Source organism: Elgaria multicarinata, chromosome 5, assembly GCF_023053635.1.
Source record: "Elgaria multicarinata webbii isolate HBS135686 ecotype San Diego chromosome 5, rElgMul1.1.pri, whole genome shotgun sequence".
NCBI classification, from domain to species: domain Eukaryota; kingdom Metazoa; phylum Chordata; class Lepidosauria; order Squamata; family Anguidae; genus Elgaria; species Elgaria multicarinata.
This window is the reverse complement of record NC_086175.1, coordinates 84,020,584-84,046,910: the sequence shown is the minus strand read 5'-3', so window position 1 is coordinate 84,046,910 and position 26,327 is coordinate 84,020,584. Positions and strand designations below refer to the sequence as shown.

The 26,327-nt window shown below is 36.4% G+C and overlaps 1 protein-coding gene across 5 annotated transcripts in view; it reads right to left on the bottom strand.

The window, feature by feature from the left end:
* ROBO2 (roundabout guidance receptor 2) overlaps positions 1-26,327 on the bottom strand; it is a 523,934-nt gene that overhangs the window by 133,856 nt on the left and 363,751 nt on the right. For all 5 annotated transcript variants that reach the window (XM_063126764.1, XM_063126765.1, XM_063126760.1 and 2 more), the window contains exons 7-9: positions 17,197-17,321; positions 8,757-8,928; positions 365-570 (exon numbers count right to left, since the gene is read on the bottom strand). In XM_063126764.1, the coding sequence (XP_062982834.1) occupies positions 365-570; positions 8,757-8,928; positions 17,197-17,321 (503 nt within the window). The remainder of the gene's footprint in view (positions 1-364; positions 571-8,756; positions 8,929-17,196; positions 17,322-26,327) is intronic.

Genomic DNA, 26,327 nt, shown 5'->3' with positions numbered 1-26,327 from the left:
TTTCAAAAGTGTGCCCTTGAGTTTATCCAGGATTAAAGAGCAACAAACCAATGTATTTTAAAAGCATATGTAGATTTTCTTTTTTATATCTTATAATGAGAATGTGGCTTGCCCCCCCCCCCCGAGTTGTTAGTGCATGGGATACTTTTTCCTACCATAGGGGAGAATATCTATCTGTCTTACATGGTCAGAAGTTTATTGGAAAGTGTTTTGATGGTAGTAGTTTTATAGCCACAATCCACAAAACAGTGTAAGTATGTGAATACTTAAATTACATTCATTGAATAATTAAATGGCTCTCATTTAACTACTAGTCTCCTGGTTTCAGGATGGCAAACATGTTATTAGAGCATCTCACTCTCACCCGTAAAGGTTTAATTTGCAAAGTTCCTTGGTCCTGTATAGATGTCCTTGGATCTCTGCCCAGGAAAGTGAATCCTTCCTTTAACCAGCTGATAGCAGGCATTGGATCACCAGTAGCCTTGCACTTCAGCAAAGCTGTTCCATCGATTGCCAGTGTCTGGTTCACAGGTCCTTGGAGAATGATGGGTGGAGGCCTATCTGTTAAAACTGAAGAATAAATTTAAGTTAAAATGTATCACGTTTTATGACAGAGTTCAGAGGCTATGGCACACAGCAAGAGCTAAAAAACACACAACTGCCCAATAGCTTATTGATAGTCAAGACAGTGGGGTAAAAGGACTACGGGGTCCCCATAGCTACTCCTCTAAATTGCAGATAGAATTGATTTGAAAATCTGAATTCCCCCACCACCACCAAAAAAAAAAATATTCAAAATTTTTAAAAGAAAGTATGCAGGAGGAGTGAGGTCCTCCCTACTACTGAGTTAAGACTCCATCACCATGCATGCCTCCTCACGAGGGATGCTCATATAAAGTGAATTGACATCCATAGTTACAAGAGGCCAACATCACATTTTTTCTAGACAATGAAACATTAAACTTGTTTCGTTATAAAGGAACAGCTAAGCATGAAAATATTCAGTGAGTCATTGACATTTCTGGAGAAAGACTAGGATAAAACTGTAAAAACAATCAAGCTATTTGCAGAAAATCAAGTAAAAAGCTTAATATCAATCAGCACATACATCAGTGGTTTGTAAAAACATGGGGTTGGCTTGAAAGGTGTCCCATATATCTGGAAGAAAAAATCTCTTTATGGAATAGCTATTTTCCAACTTGTATGAGAACATCTTGCATAAGCATAAGAATGAGAACTGTATAAATAACATATCATGAACAGCACTGCCAACTATTTTTCTTCCACCTATGGCAGAAGAGAATCCATTACATCCTGCATCTAAAGAACCATTAAAATATATTTAGGGCTTAATCTAAATGGAGGCGTCTTCCAACACTTATGCAGTTTAAAAACACATTTTCTTGAATTCACATATACTACTTCTGTGGCACACACATTAATTTGGCTATACTTAGACAGAGTATTGTATTTCTTCTTTTTTTGCTTTTTACATCAATGGTGCAAAGGTGTGGAGATTTTTTAAGTCATCCTAAACGCAATGTGTTGACTTTCCCAGGAATAAACCTCATTGAAGACAATGGCCTGGTTCACACAACACGCTAAACCATGCTGCTTAACCACAAAATGGTTAAGGGAATGCATGTTGTCTGAACTAGGCCAATGCGATTTATTTCTGAGCAGACGTGTGTACTGGCACATTTTCTCAAACAGCTGTGCTCTCCAAATAGTAAACTGCTTTTGGGGGGCGGGAGTCCTGGTTCTAATATAAGGAAGTAAAAAATCCATTGGTTACTTAGTTTTTCTCTAGATATTCTTCAATGCATTCATCAACAAAAACATAATTTCTAACTATAACACAACACAAAGCCCCACCTTTTTAATCAATTAATTGAATGAAATGCACTCCAGTGAGGAATAATTCATATTTAATCAAGCTGTCTAACCGCTTATACGTCAAATCTTTTCTTCACATTTTAAAACGATGAACTCTAATCTTTCTCTTAAACTTTCTCTTAAAATTTGTATGCTTGAGTTATTTTATAAATGATTCTGTGACTTGTAAGTGCCCAGCTGCATGTCTGATTCATTCTGCTACCACTGGGATATCTCAAAGATGAGGTAGTTGCTCATGTTCACTTTTCTTGCAAGAACAGTTTTTCATAAATAATTCTGCTGCTGAATGTATTCCCTGTACCATCTGGTAAGCAGAAAATATAGCTTTTGCTTCCTACATTACTAAAAAGACAAAGATCATATTATAGAAAAGAAAATAGACTGTTCCTTAATGTTAAATATACTACATTGTAAAATTTTCTCAGTTACATATATGTCCATATTATTTAGACAGAATCTAAATGAAAGTATGCTGAACTTCAAGGCTGTAATAGTAGCCAAAGGAAACCAACAGTGAATGGAACAAAATTATACCAATCTCTGAACTGAGTATATTGTAGTTGACATAGGCCTGGTTTTCATGTCACGGTAAACTAGAATTGTTTTGAATTCTGAGTTATTGTAAACAAGCAAGTGTACTAGTGCATGTTGGTAGATCACTTCTGCTGGACTCCTCTTGGCTGCAGAAGAGGTTATACAAACCAGGGAACCTACGTCCAAGGTTAGTTTGGCATTATGCCCAAACTGGAATCTTTGGCTTGCTGTTTTCTTAACAAACCAGAATCATAAACCAGGGTTTATTATGATTATGACTTGTCAGGAAAGGAACACACCATACTCCTGGATTGGATAGACATTTCCTGGTTTGTTTAGTTGCTCCCACTAGAAGTGATTGAGCCATGTGCACTAGCATGCTTACTCATTCCAGATAAGCCAGAATGCTAAAGAATTTTGCCTTACCTGGACAACCAAACTTGCTTGTAAAAACATTCTATAATAAATAAAAATGTCTCTTACTGAAGTACCTATTCTCTTTGTTGCACTAACACAATATAGTAGAACTCTCGGATCAGCAAATACCCATTTCAAGCCATAAGAAATCCTAGCATGCATAGTCCTCAGGACTGAAAATTACTCTACTATCCATTTATCCACAAAACAGAGAGTGTTAAGCTACTATTTTTAGAATAAACAATTTTGATACTGAATTCAAATATTTTCTCGTGAACATATAGTTAAGGAGATGTGGAGTATCTGACTTGGAATTTAACAAAACAACGAAAAGGGGGAAAATGATATGTTTGGTTTACATTATTGTACATCAAGATACCTTGAGCAAGTTTATTAAGATGGTTATGGAAAGGCCTATAGGAAGCCACAATGGATTTTATAGGTAAGCAACAACTGCAGAAAGTCTAAGTTCCATTTATAATGATAGTCATTTATCTTTACTTATTTGTAAAGATGTTAGTTTTGAGTTAGGTTACACACCTAGTGTTTTGAAAGCCTATTTTTTTAAAGGCAGCGTCTTTGGCATCTAATTAGTTTTTACCATCCAAATGAGTAGATCATAATCCTTTAAATGCAACTGATCAATAAAGTAATTGAAAGTCTCCTGGCCAGAAGGAATCTTCATTTTCAAGGATGTTATGGGTGAAAGACTACTACAGGATTTCAAGACACTAAGGCTAAAGGTTAAATGAACACTTAGGGTTTCCAGTGACCTGTGAACAACTATATTGGCTTCATAACTATAACTTGTACAACCTCTGTGTAATGTCTTTAGATTTGCAGAGGTTTGGACGGAACATTTTAGTTATATACAGAAGAGCTGGTGGACTTGTTCCATATAGCAGTATTCAACACATGGACACATTTTGAAAACAACTGCTTATATGAAATTTCACTTACTTTTAGCACCTAAACAAGCCAATGATATTTGCCTCATATCAAAATGAAATTCCTTTATCAATACCCTTTGTTTTCTAAGTTGCATGTGTTTTGCAACTTCTACAGACTGAATTTCAGGGTCATATGACCACAAACATGTGTTTTATTACATTTATATCCTAATATTCCTCTCAAGGAGAGGTCAGCAACTTGTGGCCCTCCAAATGTTTTGGCCTACAACTCCCATCATTCCTGGACATTGGCTAACCAGGCTGTGGCTGATGGGAGTTGTGGACAAAATCATCTGCTCCAAAGATTCCAGTATACAACAGAATATAAATTATATGAAATAAATTAAATTTTAAATTAGTAGTTTAAATCATTTGGAAAATAATGTTCATATACTAACCAAAAAAGAAAACATCAATAGCCTTTTAAAAACTCTTTTAAATATGAAGTATGGTTTACCTACATATAGAATGACTAGCAATAGGTCTAGAAAGCAAAAAGTACAAAACATCAATAAATTCTGCCCACAACTGTGAATAATGAATAAGTTAGAAGAAATTGAGATTGGCTTTTAATATTCAAATGCACTGAAAAAGCAAAACTGTACAGAGTTAATAATTGAATTTTCTATATTAAACTCATGCTGACAGGTATATTGAAGCTTTTAGAATATTTGCATAATGTGTCATTATAAGACTGAGATGCTTACCTAGTTTTCCTTTGAAGAAAATTGCCCAGACTGTCTTAATTTTTAAAAACCATTTCATTTTCCATGAAATAGTGAGAGATGCTTCATATGGTGGGTTTTTTTTTAAAGAAAGTATATCAGAATTTCAAATATATAGAAAACTCTTTTCACAATCCATAATCAGAAAAATTATCACTCAGTTCAGCACATTTTATCACAGCTAGTATTCTCTTCTCATATGAACACTTGAGTTAAAAATATTTCCAACAGAGACTACAAAATGCAAAACGTAACAACTGAAACACAGCTATATGTGGTATAATTAAACACTTGTTGTTCTACTCATGTCATACGTTTTCATTCTGTACTGCCATTTCAATTGGACTTAAATTGCTCTAGAGCAAACAAAAATGTGTTCAAAATGAAAATGATAAGTTGCGTCTATTATTAAATCATTAACCACAGAGAAAAATTCTGGCTACAAAGACAAACTAAAATCGCCAGCCAAACACCATAAAGCTAACAATTGAAATATGACTACCACTAGTGATGTTGATGTGCCAATGTTTTATTTGCAGTAAGAAGCTACTTATGCCCCTTGGAAAGTGGCATTTCTTATTAGTGTCAACAAAAAAAATGTTGTGCTTTTTTTTTTTTTAAAGGCATAAAAGTAGAATAAAATGTAGGCAATTCCATGTACGCTGCTCCAAATTCATTGGAGAAAGCATAGAATACAACAAATGTAAGAAATTGGATACAAGTTTCCTTTTGATACAGGTACATCACTTAATGTTACTAACGACTACTTGAAGAGAATAAAACCAAGGAGAGGTCATTATTTAACTTATGTACAGAGAAAAGCTAGAGAATAAGATAGACCAGAAGCCTTGACTGTCTGAAAGAAGAATTTCTCATCATTGATATCCTTGAACCTGACTTGCTCCTTTCGGCTCCTGTTGCAGTAAATCTTTTCAGCACCAGCAGGTGCAAACATTAACAGCTCAATGTCCTCTTGGCCAATATTTGTGTGCTCTATTTATTCCAATCACAGCCATGGCACTGAAACAGACAGCCCCGTAGACAGATTTTAAGAAAATACTGCTCTTCCATTAATTTTAAATGTCCTTTTAATCTACATGTAAATTTGAATTGTATGAAAATGCATCATTTTGTCATCAAGAATGAAAGAAAGGGAAGACTTAAAGAGGTCACTGAGCGAAGGTTAGGCTTTAATCTCGAGAAACTAGCAGCACACTTGTAAAGATGCAAGGATAAGAAAGGAATTATCTTTCCCTGTCATAAAAATACTATCATCTTTTGGGAAAACAAAGGAAAGGAATCAACTCCATGTTCAGGCCACCATAACGTGCTGCTGAACCTCTCTACCTGTCATTCATGATGAATATGTGCTTGTGAAAAGCCAGATTATTCAGAATTAGCCTTTTTTCATATTTTCATGGAGCATTTGGGTCTCTAAGGGGCATGTAAAAGCAGATCTGTATGTAACACACAATTTTTAATGGTAAAAATTCATCAAAGTCTGACAGGAGGTATTTAATGAGTCGGTAAAGACAGTGAGTATTAAGGGCTTAGAATGCAATGAAGTACTAACCATTATTTTCATTTTTAAATTACTTTTTATACTATTAATAGTACAAATTACATAAGGATGACCCTAAAGCCAACAGTAACAACATTTAGGAGAGAGAGATATGAATGAGACTAGAAGATATTTTGTTTTGGCCAAATTTAAAATATAGAACATTCATATTAAAATGTATTGCTACATATACACAACATAAGCCTTGCTTTATCATTACCTCTGAATATTCCTATATAAGAGTGTGCTTTAAGGTTACATTAGAACTGCAGATACTCAACTATCTCATGAACAGAGGCTATTCATCTCTTTGATTTCTTTTTTAAACAAAAATGTTCATGTCATATAACTACCTCTCTTGCTAAACTCCCTGGTCTACTTCCAGTTACTTTCTTCATTTCAAGAATTCACCAGTGGCTTCCATTATATAGCCTTCCCCTGGCTCCAACAATATCCAGACTGCCTTGCTGAAACCGCTTTGAAAAAAATCCTCACTTGGGAATAGCAAAGATTGTAAGTGAATGGTGCTATGAAGTGGCACTGAATCCATATCTCTGCATTTCAGTTGTATAGAGTTTGAAAAAAGAAAAGACTACATATTCAGCAGTTAACACTATTTTACCTTAGTATCTAGGCCTGAATGACTTGCAGGTCATACCTGCTCTACCTGTAGCAGAGTGAAGGAAGTTATTCTTAATTTTTTCTGATTCACAGGTAAGGATGTTGGAAAAATCCTCAATAGATACAAATGATTCTGATTCTGATTCTGACCTGTGGATTCCGCAGCAGACCAGCTTTTTCCAAGTTGCATAGACTTGCATAACAGGTTTTTTTCCTTACTTTTGGAGGGGGGATTTATTCAAAGTGCACATTCGTGGAAGCGGAAAGAAATTCTTGTACATCCCTAAAATAAACTCCAATTCTGTCAATGAGCGGATGATGGATCGAAAGACACCTGATAATCCGGGAAACACAGACAGAATGGATTTAACAAAATCCATACGTTCCTAGTTACAGGTCAAAGTTTTAAGTATTAAACTAACATATGCTCATTTATTTGCTTGGGTATGTGTCTTGAGTATATCTTGTAATATCAACAATACCATATAGACTTGGATTTTCTCCTTTGTTACACAATCCAGTGAAGTTGAGTCTGCAATCACGAATATATTTTCAGACCTTCTTTAAATTCTGATCTATTATATATGCAACTATATATTAATATAGTTTATAATAATGGTGAGCTAGGACAATGTCACAGACTTCATCACCAGAGGAAGTTAAAATGTCCCATTTTACATTGCGTCTTGTGAAATTTGCAGAAAAATCTCCTCCTTGAATTAATTTGCTAACCCTACAAACTAACTCAGTTTTTAGGTAGGGAATCGGCTCAAGAAAGATGACACTTCAGAACAGTAACATTGATTGAACTTGGTGAACCGATTACAGCATTTAAAAATAAAGTATTTTTACTGGTTAAGATAAAGCCATTAATGAAAAGACAATTTAGAAACCAAAAAAAATAATAAATAAAAGTGTTTAACTTTGGCTTTGCACTGATCGTAGTAGTTTTGCTGATGGGCACTTTATACTTAAAACGTTTCCAAACTAATGCACATTTACATCTTTCATTGAATCATGATGTCCAGCATTTCCCCTAAGATTGGCTGTTTCTCTCCCTCCGTTCCCCGAACTACCATAGGATAATCTTCTCTTTGGACAGAGGATTACTTTGGACTTCTTGGACAGTTAGGCCTGAGGGCTGGGCTTAGTGGCATTAGCAGATTTGGGACCAACCATCAAGGAAGTTAGCTTTGAAGCTGGTTTTCCAGTAGTGTAATTAATTACTTAAGAGATATGGAATGGGAAATGAATAACTCTCTGTCAAGACACAGATGTTTCTTAACAATCATCACTTAGCTAGAGGTTTATCAGTCAGTTGATGAATCAGAGGATAGGATAACTGGTCTCAGTTATCAATAGTCTAGTAACCTCCAGATTAGATTGCTGTAATGCATTATATGCATCGTCTGCATTTGATTAATTCTGAATTCTGCCCTTAGATTGCTAAGTGGTGCTAAATAAAAAAACCCCACTTTTTTACCTTTAAAACCTCTTAAAACTAGGACAAATGAACCTGAATGATTGTCTGTCTGCACATGTGTCTGTACACTAAGATCCTCCTAAGTGGCCCCTTCTTCTGCATCATTCAAGGTACATGGCTACCGGGGAAAAGGCCTTCTCAATGATAGTGTTCCAATAGCAGAATTCTCTCTCTGGTGAGGTTCGTGTGACACTTACACTGATTTCATTTTCATGTTTTTATTTTTTGAGAGTTTTTTTTTCTTTCCAGGCATTTTAATTGAACTTGTTTTCATTTCTGAGTTCATTGTCTTTATGCTTCTCTGAGTGATTTTATTGTTTTTAGTATAATTGTGTATATTTTAATTTTGCATATACTCTGGGAATTCTATTTAAGGGTAACGTACACATTCCAATAATAATAATAATAATAATAATAATAATAATAATAATAATAAGCCAGTTTAATAAACAGCTGGAACATCAAAATATACCCCAGAAACTGGTTTTTCCATCACAGATGTTCATATTTAATAGCTCCCAGATTATTTTGTGATACAGAAAGAACACAACACAAATCTTATTTCTTACCATCTGTAACTTCCAACTGAGCCTTTGCTAAAATGCTTCCAGCAACAGTGAGTGCTTGGCAGATGTAGTAGCCTGCATCAGACCGCTGAATATTGGTGATAGTAAGATCTCCTGTTGGTGATACAGAATACCTGGTGTTGGGCTGGAGAGGCTGGTTTGGAAAGAGAAGATTCTGCAAAGACAATGCAGACATCAGTGCAAAGGTTATGAACCACAAATCAATTTTTACACCAAAGGCACAGTAATATTTCATCACAAGAAATATGAACAAATAATAGGGTGCTGTAGGGCTTGCTAAAAGAAAAGGGTTTGACTACCCTTTAAAAGGAGTTTGTCGTGTAACAGTGCAATCCTATGCAAGTCTATTCAGACATAAGCCCTACTGAGTTCAATGGGACTTTCTCCCAGGTAAATTGGTATAAAATTTCACCATAAATCAGACATAGCAAATATGGAAATAGTCACAGAGTTGCATGGTTTCCACCACTGATGAAATACAGATCTGTGGTTAACATGCCTGTATCATTATTTTTATGTATTGTTTGAGGTGCTTTACTGAAAATTGTAGAGTTCGCCACACAGAACACAAATTTAGAAATCACATGTAAATTCTAGGTTTCACAGGTAAAAAAAATTACACAATGTAAGAGGCTGTGAGGCTAGGTCTCCAGTTCCTAACATACTCACAGGATGACTTTGGGCCAAGAACTCTCAGCCTAACCAACCTGATAGGGTTAATATAAGAAAACTTGTATGACACTTTGAGCTTCTTGAAGGAAAGTTGGGATATAAATGTGTTAAAATGTATATACATGCATGTTTTCCATTTCTGATTGTAAATAATTTTCAAGACACTGGCCTCCAGTCATGCTATTAAACAGGATTTTCATATAACACTAAGGGTTGAGCATGTAACATGTTATCAGAGAACTATATAATTTAAATAAAGTATTCTGCTTATTGAAGAATACTAGAAATAATAAGGGTTGAAGCAGGCCATTTAGCACTTTTATCTGTTTACGTCAGTAGAGTTACACTTACACTCTGCCCAAATTTTGCCTAGAAGAGAATGGGATCAAGGAAGTGTACATATTCACTGGCATCATTGGTGCATTTCTGTGGAGCTTGACTGCAAGCTTTTGGGAACTGGCTACCAAATACAAAGGACCAGCTGCTGATGCATAAACTGGCACTAAGAAGAATCTACGGGGAACTGTTCTCCTCCCTTCCAGCTGGCTGTACTTAGTAAGACAGGATGGAGGAACAGGTCCAAAGTGAAGGATGCCTTATAATTTATAATAGTAAGCTCACATAAGTAGCTGAACTAAACACTACCATAGAAGCATCACAAAAGAGAAGCGGGTTCCTTGATGAGGAAGGAAAGACACCTTGGCAAATTAAAATGACAACTTGATAGAGAAAAAACATTAGAGTACTTGCCACATACATATTTAGGCAAGGCTAAAGTATCATTCTCTTGATTTCGATGATAAAATACAGTGACTGCACTTTTAAAAATATTTAATAGGTTGATGTCTCACTACAAAGCCGGGAAATTTTCATATTAGGATGGAAACATTAACCTGGTTAACCTCTGTTGCTTCACTGCAGCTCAATTAAGAAAAAACATGTGGGTATAATGAATCACATTGAGCTATGTTTCAAGGTTTGATTATAAACAACTGAGGTATCAATTTTTATGTTACATTTATTTGCCAAAAAGAGAGAGAACATTCTAACCCTCTGGGATATGGGTCCCAATATTGTAATTAATTCTGCAGGTTTGTAATTAAACAGCTTCAACATGTTACAATCAGTAGGTAATAACATTCAATTAAAGACACAAGACACATTTTCACCTTAAAATGTTTTACCCTTGAAGTAATACCAATGGAAGAGGATAAAATAGGGTATTAACACTTTTCAATTACGCTAAATGACTTTAATCCTGCAAATGATGTCCTACTTTAATTAGAAGCTCTTCTCTTTATTACAACATGATGGATGTCCACTTTATTAGATTCAAGTGTGACACTATAAGCCCACTTTACATAAACATTACCATGTTATTAAGCCCCTTTTACAAGAAGGTTTTTAAAATGTTTGCTAACTGTTCTTCTTGGTTTAATTTCAAAAATGGGGGTTATATTTTCCTCTTGAAGCAATTTTCTTCCATAGTGAAGCCAATAGTATTCCCCGTTTAAAACATATATACCAGGCACTTTGAATTGTATCCTGAGAAAACTTATGTTTTGTACAATGAAGAAAAACAAAAATAATTAGCAAAGGAGTATGCCCTACCCTGTTGGCATTCTTCTGGAAATCAAATAATATGAGTTTTTAGATGACTCCTGAGAACTTGTTCCTATACTGGGACAAGTTTGGGTATGCTGAGAATACCCGCATTCCTATGCTGTGAATTTGAGTATGCTAGGATACACAAATTTCCAAAATATCAAATAATGGTGACACGTATTGCCCCCAACTTGAGCCTATAGACAACTTGATCAGATATTTGAGCAAATGGATACTCACTAATGATTAAAGGGCTGAAACACAAAAAGTTTCCTTAAGTATAAGAAAAACATACTCTCAAGGATGCTTAATGCCTGGACAAAGGACATTTAAAAAGCTCCAACTGTTCCTACCCTTATTACTATAAGCTTTTGGTGACACAGTGTCACAATCCTGTATGTACATGGTAGAGGAAGAAGTGCTCCTGAAAATACCAACATGTTCTTACAATAATGGATCAAAATTATTTTTTCAATGAGTCTAGTGGATCGCACTGTATTTAATGTAAACTTCCAGAGAGATTACTGCTACAATAGCACTTACCAATATAAATCATGCTGAATTTATGTGGTTATATTTGTTAAAGTGCTAGGAACTTAAAATTCTACATTGAACATGGATATTTCAAAAAGTGCTGGATTCTGAATTCGCAATGTTTTTGTCTCATTGTTTGATTTTGCTGTTGTGTTTGAAGATTCTGACCCTGAGAGGTCACTACGTTGGTTCCAGGATCTGACTTTTGAGGATGGAAGGGCTCCTACCACAGAAGGCTTCTAATCTAGAGCAGCATTTGCGCGGGCAGAATGGAGAAGTGGCATTCTTCACTGATTTCACCATCCCCCCAAAGTTTGTTCTGGAAGTTTGGAGAAGCCGCCAGAAAGGCATGGAAAGTGGAGCTGGTGTTGTACAGGGAGGTAGAAATCAGTGAAAACAGCTTCTCCCCTCATCCTGATAGCCAAAGCATTCTGCTCACAACTCCGCTAAAGGAGTGCTCCCAGTGGCAGAAGGAAATACTGGATCTAAGCGTCTGTGTTTTCCCAAAGTTCTATAATTACTAGGGATATGCACTAGATTGGGCCAAATCCTGACCATATCGGTCCTCTTTCATATTTGGTGCTTCACAGGAAAAAGCAATCTTCTCTCTGAAGTGACCAGAACCAAAGCTGGATCCTCCATAAGACTTTGTTCACAATTTGACTTCAGAAAGGCATGATACAACAGCCCACTGCGGGTTACTGAATCCACCGTAAAGCTGTGGCATGAACAGCTGCCATTTAGAATATGCACCCCTCCCTGGGGGTTGTGCAAACTTGGTGACTGTGGGATATGTGAGGGTTAAAGAACCTTCGCATAACTAATGGTCTGTTTTAGAGTTATGCAAAGGTTGCATTGTCCAAACCTGGTCAGTGTCCAAAAATAGTGTCTTCTGCAGTCCATATATCTAAATAAGCATCCATACAATTTTGATATCTATCATAGGATTATTTGAGGGTTGTTTAACCCTCAAACAACCTCTGCTGCCTGGGTTTGGATGACTCAACAAACTGTGGCAACCCCTTACTGGGGTCTAAACATTAAAATTGGATGCCAGGCACACCACAATCCACCATGGTTTAAGCAAGCCACAGTTAGCTGCAGTGATCATGTAAACTGGCCTATTATGTGACTATTGGAAATAAGTGAATTCTGGATAATGTGCAGTCTGGAATACAATCCTCTAATGACATTAAGGAAATCACATATAAATATTGGCACATTTTAGATAGCATTGTAGGGTCATTGTTTGGTGTACATACTTTATGTATTAGATTTTGAATTAGTTTTAAATAAGCCCTATTAGATTAAAGCTGAAGGAACTTTCAAAAGTTTGTGATATAATACAGGGCAGTAGAAGTCCTGATGTTCAAAGAAAAGAAGATTAAAAAAATTCCATTGGACATGCCGCACACCTTCAATGCTTCAAAAAAGAATTTTGGATCCTGGACTTTGGTAATTCTAGCAAAACAGCTAGACAGGGGCTTATCCTTCTTATTTGCAACACAACAGAAACATCAACAATAAGAAAACACAAACAAACAAACAACCCAGGGAAAATGTCATAAAATGCCATATTAATACATAGTAATCATTAACATCTCTCCTGATGGGCTCAATTACAACTGTGGTAATGTTTCAAGAACACTATCATGTAGGCAGAGACTGAACACATGGTCCTGACCAAAAAATGACATCCCAAGAGTAAAAGACCCACATGACTACTCTACCTCCATGGAAAAGGTCTACTATAGTATTGGGGAAAAGGCTGAGCTCCTTTCTCTGGTTAAACAGTACAGGCAGTGTATACGGATAGACTGAAGACAAGTGGTTCACCTGAAATACTCATAGACCATAATCAATGTAGTAAAACATGTCGACAACAGAAGTAACCACAGACGTATACATATAAATCTAGTAGGGCTCATTTAAAAACCAATTCAAAACCCTGAGGGTAAGTTTAAATCCAGTAACAAAATATTGTTTTAAATAGCAAGCAATTATTTCCATTCTTATTATTAAGGATGTAAATTGTATCTTTTCTGACTATTTTATTTGGGCTACAGTTTGTTTCTCTGTAACTTGTCTTTAACTGAAACTTGATATAGAATCAAAAAGGTCCAATTTTATTTCTTTGTTAGACAAATACGAAAAATAGTTGCAATCTTTGCAATCTTTGGAGCTAATAATTACTAGAGAATTTTCTACCATGGAAATTATATTTATAGAGATTACAGAAAATAGGGGAAATGGAGGGTAAGGAAATAAGTAGGTATGCAAGAATAACAACTAGACTGTTGAACTTCCCAAAGAACACTAACAAACGAAGTTGGGATAATAATATTTGAAAAGTCTTACAACTGCAGAATCTTAAAGGAAGAAACAATGGTTGCAATCCACAGTTCTGCTTACCCAGGAACTTTCCATTCTCGTTTGCATACCACTGAAATTTCAACCTTATAACCATTATAATCGTTTCACATCAGAACTTTCAGAAGAACAGATTACTTTCTGTAAGTGGAGCTATTATTTTAGAATCATAGAATCATAGAATAGCAGAGTTGGAAGGGGCCTACAAGGCCATCGAGTCCAACCCCCTGCTCAATGCAGGAATCCACCCTAGAGCCTCCCACAAGAAAAGCTGAATGACAAGCTCCTGGAACCCCATTTACAATGTAACTTCTTTATGCCTAGGAGCTCTTTGGACAGAAGCTTCCTCTGAATATGGCCATAGCTAGACCTAAGGTTTATCCCTGGATCGTCCAGGGGTCAAACCTGTTCATCTAGGTGACACACGGGGGATCCAGTGCTCAGGTAGGGGCGAACCCTGGATAATCCCAGGATAAACCTTAGGTCTAGCTGTGGCCTTTGTCTCCGGACATATTTTACTTACTTTGACTGCACAATTATGCTGTTTTGCTTCCATGAGATTTATGCTTGCAGTCATGGGCCTGGCTTCAAAAGGTTCATGCACTAGCCTCTGTTTTCCTTTCAACACCTGAGCATGCGCTAGGTCATCAACTGTCACTCAGTTCCAAAAACTGTTTATGATGTGAAAGAGAAAAGAAATGCAAAGCCAACTCATGGAACTATTCATGGTTCTTTGGATCCCGGCCACAGAGCCCTAGGTGTGGAATCTGTTTCCTGTGCATTAACTTGCTCCCATTTGTTGGATCCTGGATTGGATCCTAGTTTTTATTTTTCCACTGTTTTTACAATTACCTGAGGACCTGGAAGAAGTGAAGAGTCAGCAGAACATAATCACTTAAAGGTCAACATTGCAGCTGGACACTTATTGAATTATTGAGGGGAATATATTTTCAGTAATTAATCAATTAGTGATTGCATCAGTGTACAGGTCTGCCTATATAAGTAGCTGTGTTTTGCATGTTTGTTCTCTTCTCTCATCTTACCCCAACTTGATGTATGCTGTATTAATTGAACGTCTGTGAGTATTTGTATATGTGCTGCCATAACTAAATTATTATAAATGTCAGTAAAGGATTTACTTTTAACTTACAAGGAATCCTTTGCCTCATTTGTCTTTGCTGCGTCCTAAGCTGAGAGCCGCTGCTACTACTGCTAGTCATTGGTTCAGCCTGTAGTTTCCAACAGGTTATGAGCTCAGAATTAACACTCTGAGAGTCCAGAACTAATAATTCTCCAACACCATTAACATGAGGTGTTATCTATACTATACGTCCCAGTTGTTGCTTATACTTTCTCATCCCACCCTAAGAAGCTGTATGTTTTAAACAAAGCACATAGACTTCTGAAGACAAGTATGCCTTCTGCAACCTCCCCATATCACAACACTCCTGCCCTTGAATTGGTTTCCTAGCTGGAGGCCTTATTATAAACACACAGGCTCATGACTTTCATTAGGATAATACAGCATAGCTGGAAGAATAATATGACAAAACATTGATAATTATATTTATTATTTTTAAAATCACGTTACAGTCCAATTTAGTTTGCATCTATAAATTCCTTAAAGAAACATTGACAACAGAATCCTTCAAGTGTTTGTTCACTGTGTTATACCCATTTATTTATTATTGCATTTCTATACTGCTCAATAGCCAAAGCTCTCTGGGCGGTTTATAAAAATCAATAGGTATGTGTTGAGAACTGAAGTCTTGAGAACACAAATCAAACAGAAGCCATGCTAGATTAGAGCAAATGGACCATCTAGTCCAGCATCCTGTGTCCCACAGAGGCCAACAAGATACCTCTGGAAAGATGACACATAGGACATGAAGTTAATAGACCTCTCCTACTGTTGCTCCCCAAGAAATGGTTTTCAGCGGCACACTTGCTTTGAACATGGAGGTTCCATATACTATCATGCATGTAGCCATTGATAGACTTATCTGCCTTGAATTTGTCTAATATCCCTTTAAGTCATCGAAGCCAGTGGTGATCACCTTGTTTTGTAGAAGTCCTGCCAATTGCTCTCAAGCTCTAGTATTGTGGAATGCTGCCCCCACTGAAGTTCTACTGTGCCAATATTGTCATCCTTTCAGTGCCAAATTAAGACTTTCCTCTACTCTTAGGCATGATGATGATGATGATGATGATGATGATGATATCCCGCCTTTTGCTCAGTGCTTAAGACGGCCTTAAGACGGCATCTGACAGAATATGATAAAGTTTTAACCAGTCTTGGGATTTTTATTGTTGAGTGTTTTAAATTGTTCCCTATGTATTCTTGGCCACCTTTCAAGGCAGAAGCCCTCCCAAGGTGTTTCACAGAGATAAATTACATAAAAACAGTTAAGGTATTCCAGCATGTTGGTCATTTTGATTGCCTTTTTATGCCCCTTTCTCTAGCTCTACAATATTCTTGTTGAAATGGGGCAACCAAATACAGTATGCCAACACCATAGACTGACATAAATGCAATAAAATACTCAGTTATATTTTCATTCTATTTCCTAGCATGGGATTCGTTTTTTTTCACAGCAGCCACAGCGACAATTTTTTAAATTGAGCTATCGATCACAACCCCAAGATCTCTTTCCTAGTCAATCACCACAGTTCAGATTCCATAAGTGTTTATTTAGCTGAAACATGGCAATGGTAGTAATGGTGAAGCCAATGAAGAGTGATAATAAAAATCCTTGAAGAGTGAGGATTGTGAATGTTCTAAACTTGTGAACATCTCAGCTATTTAAAATATTGAGCTTTTCTACACACGACTGTTAATATACTGTATCTATTTTCAGTTTAGTTGCCGCATTGAGTTCCGAGCTCTACACAAAAGTTTTTCCTTTTATGCTTTCCATAACCTCTAGGTGGCGCTTTGCTGTAATAGAATAATACAATTACACAAGTTTTGCTTTCAGAAGTAATACTCCATTTTCCCCACTCTAACCCCCCCCAGGAAAGTTCTCTTAAAAAAACAAAAGCAAAACTGGAGACTTACAACATTGTCTAAAGAATCTTTAAACAACTGTGAGTAAGGAATGACGAGCACATGATAAATGCCTCATGTAGAAAAGCTCACTGTTTTTGTACAGGAACATTTGTATATAGTTCTCTAAGTGAATACTATAATGTTATTGAAGTAGAGAAAGGAAAGCCATGAATGCACATGTAGAGAACTCACCTGGCTGCCTTCTTTTTGCCAAAACACAGCTGGCTGAGGATTTCCCTTAGTTTCACATGGAAAGGTCACTGTTCGGCCCTGGGCAACAATCTGATCGCGTGGCCTTACCACAAACTGTGGAGGTGCTATGATGTGAGAAGTGAAAATATGACATTAAGAGATGAAAATTCTCAGCAAATATATGAAGTTTTCAAAAGGGGAAAGTGCTATGATTATACTTTTTAATTTCAGAAAACATCATTTTTGACACACCAAGATAAGTCACACTTCCTAAAAATAGAGAAAGTAACTAAAAGTTGAGTTACAGAACAAGGAGTATAATTTTTCAAAGCAAGGTTCTGAAATTACACCAAAGTCTCCACATTGTTTAAATAAGGATGCATATTAACTTCTTCCTATCCAATTTTTTTATTGGATTTTGAGGTTGCAAATTACTTAATAATGCTTGTGGCATAGCACTGATGTGTTAGCAATCAGCCATTCTTCTGTTCTTGATTTCCAGATTAGTTCAGAATGCTGCACATATACAGTTTGCTGAATTTTTCAGTTTATGTCTTTTTTTAGGTTATTGATGTGCAAGAGTACATTGATTAAACACCTTGCAAAAAGGAAACTTGATATCATCTCTTGTTAGCAGTAAGTTTCCTTTGTGTGCTATGATTTAATCAATGCACATTGGCACAGCTTTGTACTGATCAAATCACAGCACAAAAAAACTTGTTTCAAATGTATGCTTGCATCAAGATTCCTTTTTGTGAGATGTTTTAATAGTGTGCATATGTGCTGTGTACAGATGCAATCTGTAAGATGAGAAAAAGGAAACCAAATGGAAAACTATGGGAAAATCTTCATGCACTGATTCTGAAACTCATTTTAGAAATTCTCTAAGTTAAAGTGGAAGGCAGTAAGAATGGGATGAAGGGCATATCTAGTCCACAGAATAATAGAATGGAGTGGGGGAAATTACTTAATCTTAAATGTTCTGATATTTTTCCATATATATTCTATGACATTTTTCATCTCAATCAATTGCAGTGGCCTAACAACTAGCAACACAACACAGATGACCAAGTGGGATAGACCACAGCATTACTCATCACTTGGTATTATTGATATTACTTGATCTCCAGAAGTATTATCCATCAGAATTCTTGGAAAAGCCACACTGATTGAATCCACATTTTTCAACCAAACCAAAAACAAACATACAAAAATGTGGTGTTACTGTTGAATGAAGTAGCAATGTCCCTTCTGTTGGTGATAGTAAGTGGAGTCAGGATATTCTTAGTCATATGCTTTTAGATTTATGGCACTTGAGCCCTCCTTTGATGTCACAATAACTGGAGTTGCATTATTTGTCATATACACATGAAGTAGTTGACAATGAATACCACAAGCTCTTTTCCAGAGCTGTATTGGCTAATTAATTAGTGACCTAGGCCTAATCTACACCAAACAGGATATTGCACTATGAAAACAGTATGAAAGCAGTATATAGAAGGCAAGAGCCACACCAAGCAGGATATAGCACTATGAAAACAGTATGAGTGCACTAGTATATGGTATGTGTCAAGGGGCCCCAACAGTTGTCAGTGCACTTCAATACTGCTGTAAAGCAGTAGTGTGACTCCTGCCTTTTATATACCTCTTTCATACTGCTGCCATAGTGCAATATCCTGCTTGGTGTAGATCAAGCCGTAGAGTCAGAAAATGAAAAGAAGGACAGAGAAAATGGCTCAATCAGTAAATCACATGAGCCAGCCTTCCCCAAAAGTTGGACTGCAACTTCCGTAATTGTGGGAGTTGCAGTCAAGCACATCTGAAGGGCACAAGGCTGAGGAAAGCTGATGTGGACTCATGTAAGGGACAGTCAAGTGAAGCATCTTGCGTTCCCAACAGAAAATCATTGTAGAACCTGCAACAGCTGTTGAAAATGCTAGCTGTGTTAAATTACATACATTTAATCATCTAAAAATCCATCACATTAAATAACTGTAGAAAGCAATGTTTACAGTGTAATAAACAACACTTCTGACTATCAAGCAATTGCCATTTATTAGTTCTTGACCAACATTAACAGGGTCACAGAAAACAGAACAAAAACATCTATGTTTAATTGATATTTGCAAGTCAAAGACAATGGTTCTAAAAGCAAATATATTGCATGCTTTTCAAAGAATTAGATTAAAAACAACAGCAACAACATCCAAGAACAATTAAAATTAAGAGGCCTGGAACACTTTTTCCTAGAAACACAGTTTTAAAGCAATGTAAATAATGTACACAGTAAATTAGATTTGATTTCTGGCAAATTATGCTTTGATACTGCGTTCAGCAAGCACTGGCTTCAATCAATGTCACGCTAAAGCTCTGTTATGCTAATAGCAGCTTGGGAGGGCGAGTAAGCCGATATGGAAATGAGATGGTTGAACATGAAAAGAAAGCACAGGCCAAGTACGAGGTGGATTTTGAGATGAGGGGATGGGACCCTAAGGTTAATCACATCATGTTCAGAGTTGTTTTTACAGCAGAAGATTGTATTCTACAGCAGGAATTAAAAGTGAGGGAGAAAGACAAGAGTTGTATGCATTGGTATGTTACTCAAGATGGTAACGCTGGAACTGTGTGTGTCTCTCTCTCTTCCCAGAAGTCCTTTGTGCCTGAATGAATAGTGTTTTAGGTCACATTCATAAACACACTTTATTTTGTGACTTGTGCTTTGGCCTTAAATGAATCATTAAAAGCAGTCCTACAACAAATTTTATGAATTATTTCAAAGGAATTTTCCTGCAGTTTTTATGTAGTAATAGCTAGCATAACAACGTACTCTTCCAGTATGGTGAAAATCATCTAGTATTTCAACACAGATATTATTAAATACTAAGAATATGCTTGGGCAGCAGCTTGGCAGAAGCGACACTAAATCACTTTACTACTTTTTGCTCTTCTCATAAGCATGTGAACCTGAACTATATGGGAAAAGTTAGCTCAGCAAAAAGGTATCCTTATAACCACTGCATTTATTAATGAGTAAAAAAAGGGAAGTACAAACTTAGCACTGGCAATTTTCATTAAATGCATTAGATTATAGAGAAAAGCCAAATTAATGTAATGGAAACTGCACATGGGTTTAGCACAATTTTTAAAAGAAAAATCATATACATTAAATATTTCATCAACTTTTTCACAGAGGGATCAATCAATTGATAACTTAACTCAAAAGGAAAAAATTCTTATGTATGAATGTAACTCATAAAAGATCAGAATAACAACATCGAAATTAAGAATGTTTATTTAAATCTAAAACCGACCTTTGTGAAATGTAATTAACATTTCTTTGGAAAGCTTACCGTTCAAAAGTAGGGGCACACTTGAGACTTTCATGATTTATTAACACAATGTTTACCTCAAAGGAAATGGTGTATCAAATGAGATCTTTAATTCATGATGGAAGTCTTGTGCCTTTAGGCTGCAAGATCTAAAACAAATACGATCTGAAAGTCCCTTCCAACTGTAGTTAATTTATTGTCTGCACAACAACTGAAAGTTTAATTGCTCAAATCTTTTGGCTTTGAGATTCATTAACTTAGTAACCTACTTTTTCTCCATAACTGTGCAATCCTGTCAACCCTGCTTCTGAAACCTCCCTTGTTCTGAATCTGCTGTTGTCCTCTTCCAATCCATCAGATAAAAAAGCACTAAATAAATCATTATCAGAAATACTCATAGATTAGTCTGAGTAAGAAGAATATTTCCTTTAGGTTGCAATCCTAAACACACTTACCTTGAAGTAAGTCCTATGAAACATGAGCAGACTTACTTCTGGGTAGACATGAACAGGTTTGCACTGCTAAAGCCCTGCACCGTTAAAAATTCAGATCGAAGAACCTGCATCTTCCAATAGATTTTACTCTGGAATCATGGTTTTGTATGTTGACTCAGAAGGATAAATAATATGCAAAGGCCTCAACTCTAAGGGAGAATGATGGTAAAATGATAGTTCAGTGGTGTATGATTCAGGCTGAATTGTCTCAGATACATCAGGGATATTCAAAGCTTTGACAAAAATGTGTAAGATTTAAAGGGAGCTTTTATAATTGTTGGTGGAACTGCAGAAAAGTTAAGAACATTTGAAGACTATTTTTGTAAATAGTATGTTTTGAGAACAAACCTAGATTTAGATCCCAAGTTCTGTTTATTAACTATATTAAGTGTGCAATGTTTTGCAAGAGGAAGTGGAAACATAGAATAAAGACACTGACACAAGAGCTTGGATTAAACTAGGGCCTCTTTATTGATAATTAGATAGCTTCGTCCCTCCCTGGATCTGCATGTGAAAATGCGGGAATTAAGTCCTTATCTTAGCCCACTTGCCTGGCTTATGGGCGAGTCACTCTCGGGCGTGCTGCCTTTTATAGGCACAGCCCTGCCCTACTTCATGTGGTCTATGTTTCATGCCATGAAGGGTGCCCTAATTCTGCTCCTCCCCCTCACAACAGCTGGCTTCCCACCCAAGCCTTTGGGCTGGGTGGACACTGGATATGTCTTGGGGAGACATAGGATTTGTCAGTTTTCTGGCTCCAAGCTCAGAGACCGCACTCTGAGTTTGAAGCCAGGAAACCATGCTCCCTGTCCTGGTCCCCTTGCAGCAAATCGGCTATCTAGCCAAAAAAGCAGGGCGAACAGGAGCACAGAGGAGAGGACCTCTCCATGCTGCAGCTGCCCTGCATTAGATAGTTGTAAGCATCCTAAATTGGATGTTTATGACTTTCCCAATATGGTTGTGCCCTTGATAAGAACATTCTTATTAAAAGAAAAGGTTAGAGAGTTTTTACACATGCTAACGGCAGCCAGGATAGCTCATGCCAAACATTAAGAAACAAAACAGATTCAGATACTGAGGGAATGGTACACAAAATTGCTAAATGACTGTCATGAACATGCTGATCTGGGCTTTATGGGCAAACCAGGGAAGGGGAACATACATTAGCCTAAAAGTCTGAGGAGGACAGGAAACTACATTCAGAATGCAGTGAGCAGTAATCTTTTCTCTTTGTACTACGTGCATACTTTATTCCTTTTTCTTTTATTTGTAAGGAAATAAAAGATAAAGTTTCATAAGTGAATCATATGCATGCAAAAAATCATTTTGTTCCAATAGCAGCAAGATGGAGAGCTGCCAGGACAACAATAAGGCCCTTGTTGGTCACTTCAGGACCAGAATGTTTGTGTATGTGGAGTTGCTCCCTTGTAATCACAGAAACTTGCAAATACTTACCTGATTGCCAAGCATTACCTGTCAGCCATCCTATGACAGTACCTTTAAAATTGGAGATATGGCTCATTCCTGAAGCCATATTTCCCAAGTGCCCTCGATTTTGGGCAGGACTTTCTTTTTGCTTGGGAAACTCTAGTGTGTGTACATTTAATTCAGCTCTAAGAATAACCCAGAGTTCACTTGCTCTTCATCATTCTTTCCACCACTTCACTCAGGTGCCTATCCCATGTTTCCAGGGCCAGACAACCCTGCTTTTATTTTGAGCCATTGTGTTGCCTCATTTGACGAGAGAAATCTCTTTGCCTTGTAGATCCAGAGAGAAAGCTTTATTCCCTCATAAATCACCCATTGAGTCCAAAGCCAGGTTCTATGCATAACACAGCAAAACCTTTATGCTACCTACATTCCTTTTTGATGCCTTGCTGGAGTGTGACCTATCCATGAGTTGTTGGTTTTGGTAAAGTAGGAGCATTGGGAAGCTGCTACCAAAGCTGTCCAGCCTATTTATTTATGGTATTTCTATGCTGCCTTTCTGAAGTCCACCAAGGCATTTTACAAAAAAATCGGAAGATAAAAAATAATAAAATATGAACACTGTAAAACACTAAAAGCAACTTTAAAAACAGTAAAAGCATTACCATTTTAAACTATCCTTTTAAAACCCAAGAAGAAGGTCTATTTTTAAGCATAACTATTCCAAATTCTAATTTTTAAAACTAAATTATGGTTGGTCTGGGCCGTGCTACTAATGACTAAGGGTGCAATCCTATTCATGTTTAGACAGAAAAAAGTCCTTTAACTCCCAACCTTCCCCAGCCAGCATGGGGAATGCTTGTGCCCCTAGCTTCTATTTCGTTCCCCATCATTGCCCATCCAAAGGCCCTTTCATAGATAATATGGTGCAGTCCATTATTGATAATTCTGCTTGAGGCTTTCATTTCATTTTTAATTGTAACTAAAACCTGAAAAACCTGAGGGCCCAAAACTTTTTTCAAGCTATTTGTAACCAAGCAAGAAGTGAGGTCTTTGGGTTACCCTTACTTTGAAGCCAGGTAATTATAATCACTTATATTCTATTTCTTTTCCCTTCCTCCTAAATCTACCCATTTCTGCCCCCATGGTCCACCACCACCCAAGCTAAGGAGGTCACAAAGCCTCCTAATAGCCTGTGTTGCCATTTACATCATCTTCTATTGGCAAGCAGCCCTACCTGTAAGACCAACCTCCCACCCCCACTTCTAGGCACTGGGACAAAAATACTGTAAATTTAACTGTTAGACTGATTAGAGTTCCCTCACCTTATGTCTGCACAGAATGATCAGATTTGTTTTACTAAATATAGAAATAATGTCATTTCTGAGCCCAGGAACAGTGCACAGACAGAAGCCACTGTAGAAGACAAAGTTGCATAAACTGTAAGGCTCCATAGCTGACAATGGGAAGTCCCTCTGGCATTCACTGACTGGATCCTAGATATGGTCTCCTCCTCAATAGGAAAGGATAATTATGTTGGGATTCTTATTATATAAGTAAGTGTCTCTCATACATTAGTTTGAGTTAAAGCAGGCCATTCAGTATAATTAATAAAAGAGAGGGACCAAAGCTCATGCATTGCATGAACGCAGTTTCAGTGTTGGAAAGATCTCTGTCTGAATCCTTGGAGAGCTACTGCTAGTCTGGCAAGATGGACTGAAGTTCTGGCATCGTCTAAAGTGTGTTAACACTTGCTTGTTTAGGCTAATCTTTGGTGGCCCAGAAGCCAGTTGAAAATCGATTATATTCATTTTGAAATATTTTCTAATTGTTTATACTTTCCACACCTGGTAGAATAGTCAGTGTTCTTTTTGTAAGACTAACACAGTGGATATTTTTAACACTGGATGTTTGAAGCATTTTACCTACTCCAACTAGATTTTTTCATGAGATAAAACTATGGATTAGATTAATTTCCCCCATTATATTGTCACTCATTGTATTTGGAACAAACTCTTTGCACTGCATCAGTGAAACACAGCACAAACATTCTTTTCCCTGAAAATATTAACTTATTCATCTGGAAAACCCGTCTGATGAGTGCAATAACAGAAGTAAATGGTCTAAATAGGAATAAATACCCTGCTTCCAGAACCCATCTGCTGTAAACTCCTGTAGGAAATCTTTTCAAAAGCTTAAAACAAAAAGAACAGCTATTTCAGAGATGAGCAATACAGTTATTACTCATAATATTTTGATTTGCTAATGGGAATCTGGTACAGAGCTGTTATATTCACCAGCTGCCATCAACCTCAGGCAGAACCATGCTTGACTTTGCATATGTACACTCAGTACCATATGGTAGCAATGGCTTGCTTTGACCAAACAGACAGAAATAATTCAAGCTTAAATTTTCACGCCTGTTCAGAAAAGGATATGACTAATACAGATAAAGAATGAAATAGCTGAAACTATTAACAACAGTACAATAACCCTGTACCGCACATACCCAAAGGATTTGCACATTGGATGGGAGGAACATATACAACATATTAAAGATTTATTTTTATTTCTCCTGAAATACTATGAAATAAAAGTATGATTTCAAATTGTTTATAATTTTTCATCTTTAATACCAATTAACAGAGTACCTAAGGTTCACATAAAGGGCTGAAAATTCTATATACTCATCTAGAGTTACCTCTCCACTAAACACCACATAGATGTTCTACTGAACATTACATGGAGGACAGTAGGATCAATCCAGGCATTTCAAATGCAAATTTAGTACTGCACCAAAAATAAAAGCAATGTTGATAAGTTCTTAAATATTAATGGTTCTTAATTCACTCCTGTAAGAATATAATTTTCAATAGCTGTAACAAATTACTTTATTTTAGAGATCATACTGAAAATACAGATGCAAAGGTTTCAGACCTGTTTATGCAATAAAAAATACATTATTAAAGAGTTTAGATAAAGCCAAGAAAACGGGGTCACCCAAAATAGGGCACTATGAGAAAACAATGGGGAAAGCAAACAATTATTTATTGATCCAATATGTTTCAGATCCTTTCATATGGTCCTTCATCAGGAAAATGGCAAATAATGAACACAGGAGATTCAAAAGCAAGCCCAAAAATAGAAAAAAAAACACATAATTATTGTCAATTTTCCTGATGAAGGACCACATAAATGGATCCGAAATACAATGCATCAATGTACAATTTTTTGTTTACCCAACTGTTTTTTTCTCTTCTCTTGGTGGTTTATCTAAAGCCAACTTATATCAATAGTTGTTCTTTGCAAAGATTTCAATTTGCCCTTTAAATCTGTGAGTTGGACTTTTTGCCAATAGCCAAACATCGCCACCAACATCATTAAAGAGTCTAGGCTCTTTTATCCAAACAACAGCCAAAATATTTCGATAGTCAGTGATTCAACTAAATAGGATCACTATTCATAAAAGGGTTATACCAAACAGTGGAAACAAAATTATTTGGATAAATAGGAGCGCTAGTTAATCGAAGTCCACTATTAATCAAGTATAATCAAGTTACAAATTGGACAATCAAGTTCCAGAACAGATACAAAATAATATTTTTTTCTAGCATATTCCTTGCATATTAGATATGTAATAGTTAATAAGTACTACAAACAGTCCTACATGGTTAAAAAATGAATTATGAGGAACTGTATGAAGCCATGCTAAAATGGATAGAAGGATGGTTACTTACCAACAGGGCGAGCTGGAGACATTATAATGGTGTGGTGAGAACATAACAAAATTAAAGAAAAAAAAAGAAATTTTGTCAGAATGCATGATGTGTAATGTTATGCTTTATTGTGGATACTCAGTTGAACACTAAATTCACTTATG